Source organism: Lepidochelys kempii, chromosome 17 (genome assembly GCF_965140265.1).
Source record: "Lepidochelys kempii isolate rLepKem1 chromosome 17, rLepKem1.hap2, whole genome shotgun sequence".
NCBI lineage: Eukaryota > Metazoa > Chordata > Testudines > Cheloniidae > Lepidochelys > Lepidochelys kempii.
Window position 1 is genome coordinate 24,816,938 of NC_133272.1, and position 9,469 is coordinate 24,826,406.

General features: G+C 56.6%; 1 protein-coding gene across 1 annotated transcript; it reads left to right on the top strand.

Moving 5' to 3' along the window:
• Positions 1 to 345: 345 nt before the first annotated feature.
• On the top strand, positions 346 to 8,855 carry VPS37D (VPS37D subunit of ESCRT-I). Its single transcript, XM_073315564.1, has 4 exons — positions 346 to 515; positions 6,426 to 6,597; positions 6,890 to 6,972; positions 7,388 to 8,855. The coding sequence occupies exons 1-4, from the start codon at positions 387 to 389 to the stop codon at positions 7,892 to 7,894; spliced, it is 891 nt and encodes a 296-aa protein (XP_073171665.1). The 5' UTR covers positions 346 to 386; the 3' UTR covers positions 7,895 to 8,855.
• Positions 8,856 to 9,469: the final 614 nt, after the last annotated feature.

Sequence of the window (9,469 nt, forward strand, 5' to 3'; positions counted from 1 at the left end):
CTGCCCCAGGCACTACCCTCACCGCCTGGCAGAGGGAAGGCAGGTGCACGCCGATCTGCCTAGGCCAGCCATAGAGCTCAGGAGTCCTGGGCCCTGCACCGGATCCCCGGCGCACGGTCCCATGGCCTCCCAGCAGCGGGGCTGAGCTGCCCTCCCTGAAGCCCTGGCAGGCCCGGGGCCGCTCCATGTATGAAGGGGGCGATGGCACCTGCTGCCCAGGCAGCACTGGGGAGCAAGCCCCCCGGTCCCGGCGCACAGGGACTCCTTGCTGCGCTCGCCCCAGCAGTGCCCGCCCACAGGGGCGCGGCCCCTTTAAGAGCCCCCGCGCCGCCCCCTAGCGGGCCGGCCGCAGCCCGCTCCCCGCGGACGGCTCGGGGCGGCGGGCGATGCACCGGGGCAGGCGCGTGCGGGCGGCGGAGCCCGGCTCCCCGGGGCTCAGCACCGCGCAGCTCCGCAGCCTGCTGCAGGACGAGCCGCAGCTGGAGCGCATCGTGCGGCTGAGCGGGAGCAGGAAGGTAGCGGGGCCGGCGGGGCCGGGGCTGCAGCGCGGGGCCGGGCACCGGATCTCCCCTCCACGGCTCCTTCTCTCCCCCCCTCCGCCCCCCGGATCTCCCCCCCACGGCTCCTTCTCTCCCCCCCTCCGCCCCCCGGATCTCCCCCCCCGTTCCTTCTCTCCCTCCTCCGCCCCTCCATCTCCCCGGATCCGTTCCCCGGAGCTCCCCTCCAGCTGCACCCCCCGCCCTCATTCCGTCTCCCGTCCCCCTCCATCCCCGCGTCTCCCCGGATCATCCCCCTCCTCGCGTCCCCCCCCTCCCCCTCCCGTTCCTTCCCTCGTCCCCCTCCATCCTTCCGTCTCCCTGGATCCTTTCCCTGGAGCTCCCCTCCAGCTGCACCCACCCCCCATCCTTCTCTTGTCCCCCTCCATCCCCCCAGTACTTCACCCCCGTCTCCTCGGGCTCCTTTCCCCGCCGTCCCCCTCCATCCTCCCCAGCTCCTCCACCCCCGCGCCCCGTCCCCCTCCAACCCTCTGGCTCCTTTCCTCCCATGCCCCATTGCCCTCCATCCTTCCTGGCTCCTTCTCCCCTGTCGACCAGCTTCTTCCCTCATCTCCCTCCAGCCCTCTGGGATCCTCCCCCGCACACCCTGTTCACCCCTCGATTTGTCCCCTGCTCCATCCCCTACATGCCCTGTCCCCTGGTAATTTCCTCCCAGCTGTCTACCCGTCCCACCCCGTGCCTTCCTCCATTCCCCCTGCATCCTGCCTTTCCCCACCCTCAGCCCCCCCTCTCCAGGGCTCCCCCTGCTGCGTCCCCCCATTCTCCACAGGCCATTTCTCCTCTCCCTAGCTCAGCTTGGCTACACTCTGGGGCTGCCCCGGCCTGTAGCTGCCCATGGGAAGGGGCGGGGATGCGCTGGGAGAGGTGGTCCCTTGCGGGGCTCAGATGCTGTGGGGATGAAGGTGAGATCATACCTGGCCGGCAGACAGGCAGGCACTGTGAGGGTCTGCAATGGGGGTTGGGGGCTAGGCTGAGCTCCCCAACATTCTGCCCATAAGGGTCAGCTGGGGGGACGTGGTGACAAGACTCATTTAATGTAAACGACACTCGTATTTCCCCGGCAGTCTCCTGGGCTGGTCCTGTGGCAAGGCCTGGTTGAGCCTCTCAAGGCACCGCTGGGGTGGGTCACGGCTGCGGGGACTCCCCTCTCCGAGCTTAGTGGGAGCAAACTACTCCCACTCAGCCCCTTGACTCATGCCTAGCTTGCGGGGGGTGGGATGGGGGGGGTACTGGGGCAGACTCCATCCTGTAAACTCACCCCCAGCTGCTCCTGTCCTCCCCTGGTCTGGGCGCGGGGGAGTCCGGGCAGGGGGGCTTTTTGTCTGTTCCCATTTGGCAGCTTAGAGGTGGCTTCCCAAATCTCTCACTTCCTCTGTCCCTGGGCCAGATTCTGGGCCATGCTTTCCTCCTCAGCCTCCTCCGAGAGCCGATCCCTCTGCCACCACTTAGCACTGCTGCTCTTGGTCTTGTGCCATAGAGAGTGCCAGCCTAGGGCAGCTGCCAGGAGGGAGGGAGGCAGACCACATGCAGCTGGCACTTCTGTGGGGAGAGTTGTCCTGCAAGGCTCAGAATCTGGCATCCCCGGGACCTGGGTTCTGAAGGAGAGGTAGGAGACCAACAGAGGGGAACACCAGCTTCATAGGTAGACTTACCCCCCATAATGACCACACTTACTGCCTCATATCTCTGTATTGGGCCCTGACTCTCTTCCTGGCATGGCTAGCCCAGATAGTGTTCTCAGTGAATAATATACCACTGAAATGCAGAAACCTGTATTCATGTTGCAAATGGAAACATGCTGAGGCCAAGAAATGCAGAAGTCTGCACTCTCAAACATCGTCGCTTCACCCATATTACACATAGGGAGTATTTTTGGTTTCTAGGTAGGCTGTTAAACATTTACTTCAAGCTGCACAGGATGTGCTGTGTGGGCTCCAAGACCCGTGACGCTTTCATTTCCTGTGTGCGCTGTGGTTTAATTTTCAGCATCGAAGGTATATCAATTAGGGTCTTTGCCTTTTGTTATTTAATTCATAATCAAAGACCAAGTAAAGTTTGTACGAAGATCAATATCACAGGAATTCTTGAATACATTCTATCTTCAGAGATAAGTCCTCAGGCAAGGACTTATCGAAGGATAACAAAAGGAAAAATCATTCAAAATTCATTTTAAAAAAATCTTCCATAAGTCTCAAAAAAGCCGTTGAATTTGCTCAAATTGATACAAGACTAATTGTTAAATAGAGATAAGATTAGTCAGTTGTCTCAGAAGGATCAAATAATAAAAAATGAACGGAGCTAATGGAACCCAGCAAGTTCTTCCCGTTGTCATACTCAGAAGACATGTAATGCGTTTGATCTTTGATTAATCCAAGCTTGGCAGGGAAGAGAAAGGAGGGCAAGAAATCAAAAGCAGCCTTAAGCAAAAATAGTTGTTTACGTCTAGTGTGGGTGGCTTTAGATATATTTGGAAAGATGTTTGCTTGTTATCATACATAATGTTTCCATCTTTTTCTTGACTAGACCATACTCTTTATCATAAAAAATGTGTAAATGTTACAGTAATAAGACAGTGAGAGAATAGTTTTGTGTAAAGGTTTCAGTGCAGAACCTTTATTGGATATCCTGAAAATCTTAGATAGCCAGAGGAGAGGATTACAGTGTAGCAAAGAATTTAATAACAGGGAGAGTTAAAGTTCCCCACCCAGATATCAAAGCCAAATCCAATATTCTTGCTACAGTCTTCTCGATTTGGTATATTCCAAGGTAGTGAGGAATTACCTTTAATGAAGACTCCAGTTAGTGTCTTGATACTCCCTGTGCTTCCATATCAACAAGGTCCTTCTCTGTCATTTGGAACTGAGTTTCAGTCTGGGAGATTTTACAGTGTAGACTTTGGCACCTAAAGATTTGCTAATTACTCGGTAGGAGTATGGGGAGCTGTTGGAATTGGTCTGAAGTCATTACTAGATACAGTAACTTGTTCCAAAGAGATGGACTTTCTATTAGCCACCCCAACTGCTCATAGTGCTGAAAAGCTAATGGAGGCCATGGTGAGGATTGGAGCTACTGAGGGAGCTTGCCTTGGGCTGGGTAATTGGGAAGGAAGAGTCACCATGGTCCAAAGATCTTCCCATCATCTCCAGCTAGACCAGCAAAATATCCAAAACTGTAGACCTGGGTCAGCATGGGAAAGAAGCCTAGGTGTGAAGGGAGAAAAGGGATCCCTCTCCTAAAGCCAGTGTTCCCCTCCAGAGGCCTGCTCGCCTTTTTTTTCTTTTTTTAAAATATATAGATCAATGTGAGGGTACTCCAGGGGTTTGCAAGTCATGTCTGGGGCTGCTGACCCTGCTGATCAGCTCCTCCCCCTCCCTCCCAGTGCCTTCTGCATGCCACGGAACAGCTGTTCAGTGCAGGGCACACTTGGAGGGGCTGGAAAGAGGAGGGGCAGGGGTAGAGCCTTGGGGGAGGGGTGGGGGAGGGCTGGGGCTGAGTGGGGGCCTTAGGGGTCCACAAAAAATTTAAATCAAAATGGGGGTCCTTGGTCTGCTAAAGTTTGAGAACTGCTGAGATAGATCATAGATTCCAAGGCCAGATGGGACCATTGTGACCAGCTCATTTGACCTCCTGTATTACAGAGGCCAGAGATGTGCCCCAAATAATTCCGGGTGCAGACCTGTTGTTAAATAGAGATTGGAGGTTTTTCTAATTGCCAGTGTTGGAGATCTCACCACGACCCTCAATACATTGTTCCAGCGGTTAATTAGCCTCTTTCCCAAAGCCAGTTTCCACCCCACCCCACACTGTGGTACGGTGGGGGCATCGCTTAAAACAACCCTAGATGAAGTGCTGTGCAGATCTTTCTGTCCAGGGCCAGCTCTAGGTTTTTTTTGCCACCCCAAGCTCCGAGAGCACAACTGCCCAAGCAAAAAAAACCAACCAACCAACCAACCAAAGAAGGATGACCGGAACGCCGCCCCTGGAATTATGCCACCCCAAGCACGTGCTTGCTTTGCTAGTGCCTAGAGCCGGTCCTGTTTCTGTCTGTCCTTTGTTGGCTTTCTGAGTCTAGCCACCAGCGTTGAATTGGCCAGAGTGTAGTGCCTTGAGGAATTACTGCCAAAGAAATTGTCCCCAGAAGGTGCTGACAGAATGCACTAGCAAATCCTCATGCCCATCCACAGCTTCTAGGACAGACAGGAAAAGTGATTCTTCACCCAATTCTCCCCCTGGCCCAGCTGAGTTAATTCCCAAGCTGCTACCAGCAACTGCATGGACGTGGCATGTCTGTTCCAAGGAGGGTTAGTGTCCAGCAGCCAAGCACCTATGTTTAATGTCCTTGCAGGTGGTACTAATACAATGTTAAGTCTGCAAGATCAGATATTCCAGCGCCAGAATATTCCCAAAGTTTGGGTTGTTTAGGAAATGTTAACTTGTCCCCATTACATCAGGGCTTGAAGAATCCCTAGGGCCCATGCTTGCAGCGAGTGGAATGTCTCCCTGGTGTGTTTGGAGGCCTGCACCATCTATTTCTGCAGAGTTTAAGCTTTCAGTAACTAACAAATGAAGATCCTTATGGTTGTGAAGAAAACCTTCCAAAGACAACCAGTGCAGGGCTGGTGACTGAGCCTGCAGTCAGCTCTAGTGGCTCTGCTGCTGCTCTGAGCTTTGCCAAGCAGTTGCAGATTAGTCCGTTGTGCAGTGGTTGTTCAGAACCATTTGGGCATCAGTGACCATAACCAGAACCGCATCAGTTTCACTCTGCTGCTGCTGCTTGGGAAAGCTACAGAGGCAGATGCTGGAGTTACTCAGGGTAGAGAAATGGGGGCTAGGAGTAGCAGCCGCCTCTCCACCCCTTGATACAGACAGTGCAGTGGAGACCAACCCGCCTTAACATCAGCCAGGAGGCTCTGAAGAGTCAAGGGGGACGAGACAAGAATCTTCTTTTACCTTCAAGCAGCTGAGGGGGAAGTGGGAATGCTTCAAATTAATCAGACACAATTTATCTGAGCCAGAGGATGACATGAAAAGTGAAGCCTCAGCATGGTCCGGGGCTGACATCCTGCTAGAAATCTCAGCACCAGCCACTGGGCTGCTGCCCGGGGCCTTTCCCCTTGACCCTGCAGGTAGATACTCTTTCCTCTTCTGACCACCAGAGCCCTGGCTAGTAGATAGCCAGTTCATTTGCCGGGCTATGCGCAGGAATGCTAATGCCACTAGGATTAATTGTGAAGGTTTATTAGGCTCTGACGTGCTGGGATATGTTCCTGGGGAATTGGGTCAGATTATTTTAGTCTTTCTCGGCCTGCTTTCCAGCATCTCTTCCCCAGGTCTGTCAGAAAGCAAACCTGTCTCAGTGGTTGGCTCGTGCCTGTCAGTGTGGGGAATACAGGTGTTAGCCTGTTAGCCCGCAGAGAAGCTGTCTGGCCCATTTAAGATGTGTGGAGTTTTTATGTAATTTCCCCCAGGCCAGTTGATGTGTGGGGCTCCTAGCTGTGTGGCTGGATTTTAATGCAGCTGCAGCCTCTTGCCAGGAACTCTTCCCCGACCTGTTGTTTCTGGGGAAGCTGGGGCGGAGGGAGCAGAATGGTACTGAGAGGCGGAGCTGGTAAAAGGTCTTATTTTGATGCGGAGCTGACTGCTCTGGACAGTGCTCTGGTTAACATCCTTTGTACTTGGCTGGCTGAGTGAATTGGGGGGCTCTCTGTGGAGGACTGAGCTGCGATGGGCTGGTCAGTGGGGCTAGCAGTGTGCTGAGGAGTGTTTTCCAGAGAGTGGGGTTAGACCCTGCAGGGGGAGGTGGCAATGGAGTTGGGGGGTGGCTAGCTCTGCCTGGGGTGCAAGTTCTGAGCCAATATGTCCCTGTAGTTTCAGAGCTTGCAGCTGGAGCGGGAAATGTGCCTGGCTTCGAACTATGCCCTGGCCAAGGAAAACCTGTCCCTGCAGCCGCGGCTGGAGAACGGCAAAGCCTCACTGGCCATAAAGTACCAGGAGCTGCAGGAAACAAGGGCGGCATGTCAGGAAAAGCAGCAGCGAGTGGGTGAGTGGAGCCGCCCTGTGTCAGTGGGAACCGCTGTCCCCAGGCTCTGGTTCTGGGATGCAGCGGGGAAGCCGGCTCTGACCTGTCACTCCCTGGGTGGGCCCTGCTTTAATGGCCATTGAGGGAGGAGATTTTGGCTCAGCAAATGATGGCCCCGCAAGGGCAGGAGCATGGCTGGGCGATGGGGTCAGAGGCCTCTCCTTGGACTGGCCAGAGGGGGGTGGCTGGAGGCTCCGTTGCAGGGCCAGGTTCGTTTGTATGCCCCTGGCTGAAGCTGCTTTCCCCCCACCAGAGACCTGCCTGAGGAAGTGGAGCCCGCAGAGCATCCTGAGCCAACTCCAAGCCGCTGTGGATGCAGCCGAGGCAGAGTCGGAGGTGAGTTTGCAGGACCTGCTTTGCCATTGACCTCTCTGACTCTGGCACCTTGTAGCTACTCAGCTTCCCCACCCCCTCAGCCTCTGGGCCTCTGGGTCGGTCGCGATGGGAGCTGCATGGAGCTGGCCACCGAGCCATGTGTCACCTGCATCCTCTCGGAAGACTGCATGGGTGAAATCCTGACTCTGCTGAAGTCACTGTCAAAACCCCCATTGACTTCAGGATTTCACCCCCAGAGCATCCTCTCGTACGGCTGCCCCATCGGGTTTCTGGGGGTCCCCTGCTGCTCTGGATGGTTCCTGCCTGCTCTCTGGCTCAGTGTTGCTATCCATCTCCGGGGTCCTATGGGCCATCCCGGATTTGCATGTTCCTGCCCCCCACCCCAGGCTGATGTCCCATTCTCTGTGCCCCACAGGCGCAGGTGGAGAGGTTCCTGGGCCGGGAGCTGCCCCTGGATGCCTTCCTGGAATTCTTTCAGCAGAGCCGGATGCTGTCCCACCTCCGCAGGACACAAGTGGAGAAACTGGAGCAGCTCCTGCGGAAGGAGAAGCAGTCCAGGTGGCTCCCCACGTGCTGCGAGGGGCAGCGAGCCACCCCGCTGAGCCCAGCCCAAGCCCAAGTTGCCCTGGTGCAAAACGCAGCCTCTCCCAAGATGTTCCAGCTCCACTGTGGCTACACCCCTGCCCTGCTGGTCCCCTCTGATGCCATCATACCGTTCCCTGTGCCTGTTGCCCCTCCCAGCCGAAATCTACCTCCCCTGGCCTCTCGCTCAGGCCAGTCTCCAACATCTCACTCCAGCATCCCATGCCTGGGCTCCCCTCTGCGTCTGATTGGACACATCCCCCTGCTTAGCCCGCGGCCTTTCCGCGTGCAGCATGCGCACCCGTCTTACCCACAGAAGCAGGAGCCGCCCCACCGGTAGCTATTGGGGCAATGAGATGTCCTCAGACCCGAGTCCCTGACACACCAGCCGACCAGCACACATGAGCTTCCTGTGCTAGAGAATGAATGTGAACCGAACACAGCCTCCCCCAGCTGGGCGGCTCGAAGGCATTGTTCGCTCCCATCCCAGGTTCTCAAGAAGCCTCCAGGGTGCGCCGCTGTCTGCAGCGGTGACGTAATGAACTGCTCCCGATGCAGCTAGCAGTGGGGTCTGTGTGGCTGCCACGTGGCCAGAGGCAGGAGCGTCAGAGGCAGCCTGGCAGTGGTTAATTATAATAGGGGTTTCCCAAGAAGCCGGGTGCCAAGTTCTGGCAGGTGTTGCATGGGGGCGTCTGATTCTGCAGCAGCAGTGAGAGCAGCAGGCTAGGCGGAGTTGAGGCTGGGGCGAGGGGGGGTTGTCAGATGGCAGTGTCAGTGGGAGCGCAGCAGGTGTGTGGGGGGGGTACACAACATGAGGAGGTGGGAGGGGGGTTGCTGGCAGATTACGGGCACAGGGGGCAGGATCCCAGCTGCCCTGCATGGGTTGGAGGTGAATGCAGATGAGAGGAAGATACGGTGACAAGGAGGAGGGTCTGTGGGGCACAGAGGGGAATGCAGACCCAGGCCAGGGGCTATGAGGGTACGGTGAGCAGGATAAGAACAGGGCCATGTGGGCTGCAGAGGACTCGCAGAAGGAGGGCTCCTGCTGTCTCCCTCCCCTCCTGGATCTGCCAGCCTGTGGGACACAGTCTGTGTGTGTGTGCACACGTGTGTGAGGTGTGATGGTCAGGGGCAGGGGTGTGGGAGGCGAGGGGCAGGGCCAAAGAGGACAGGGCAGGGCCCCTGGTGCCACGCTGTATGGCACTAGGGCCTCCCAGGCAGCTACGTGGCAGTTTGTCAGGCTGCCCTGGGGAGCATGGGGCACAAAGATCATTTTCCAAATAAAGGCGCTTTCCAGTCTCTGCTCTTTGCTTGGGGCTTGTGCTGTGAGAGGAGGGGAATTTGCTCTGCCAGGAGGGTCACCGAGTGCCCTTCGCAGCAGGAGGGATCCCAGCACTGGGCCTTGAGGAGTAGGGGGCAGTGCGCTGTGCTGCAGGGAATAGGGGGCAGGTGGGGGACTGCACGCTGTGGGGAAGATGGGCGAGCGCTGTGCTGGGGAGGGGGCTGTTTAATCCTGGCTGGCATGGTGCTGTGCTTGAGGAAATGGAAGGGATAGGGAGGGTGAGGCTGTGCTGGGGGAAGGGGGCGGCTGCAGCAGGTTGCTCAACGGGGCACCAGGGCACAGCACTGGGGGAATGGCAGATGCGCTGGGATGTGAGAGGGGCTAATAGATGGGGTGAATCTTGAAAATCTCCATTGTCCCTGCTCCTCCCCCACCCATCTCTTCTCTGGCCCTGCTCTGGGAGCTGCACCCCTGTCCCCTGCGTGTCCCAGACCTTGCTGTGATACCCAGACTGCACTGACTCCCTGCTCAGTACAGCCCAGCAGCCTGCCGCCAGGGGAAGGCTAAACTGCCCATGGACAAGGGGGAGAGAGGTCGGTTTGTGGCCCTGTCTGTTGGAGGGATCTCAGGTTT

Bases quoted from the DNA above. Each gene is read 5' to 3' on its own strand.
- VPS37D (XM_073315564.1), top strand. From the start codon at position 387: ATGCACCGGGGCAGGCGCGTGCGGGCGGCGGAGCCCGGCTCCCCGGGG. The intron at 516-6,425 runs GTAGCGGGGCCG...ATGTCCCTGTAG, and splicing joins GGCTGAGCGGGAGCAGGAAG to TTTCAGAGCTTGCAGCTGGA. The intron at 6,598-6,889 runs GTGAGTGGAGCC...TCCCCCCACCAG, and splicing joins GGAAAAGCAGCAGCGAGTGG to AGACCTGCCTGAGGAAGTGG.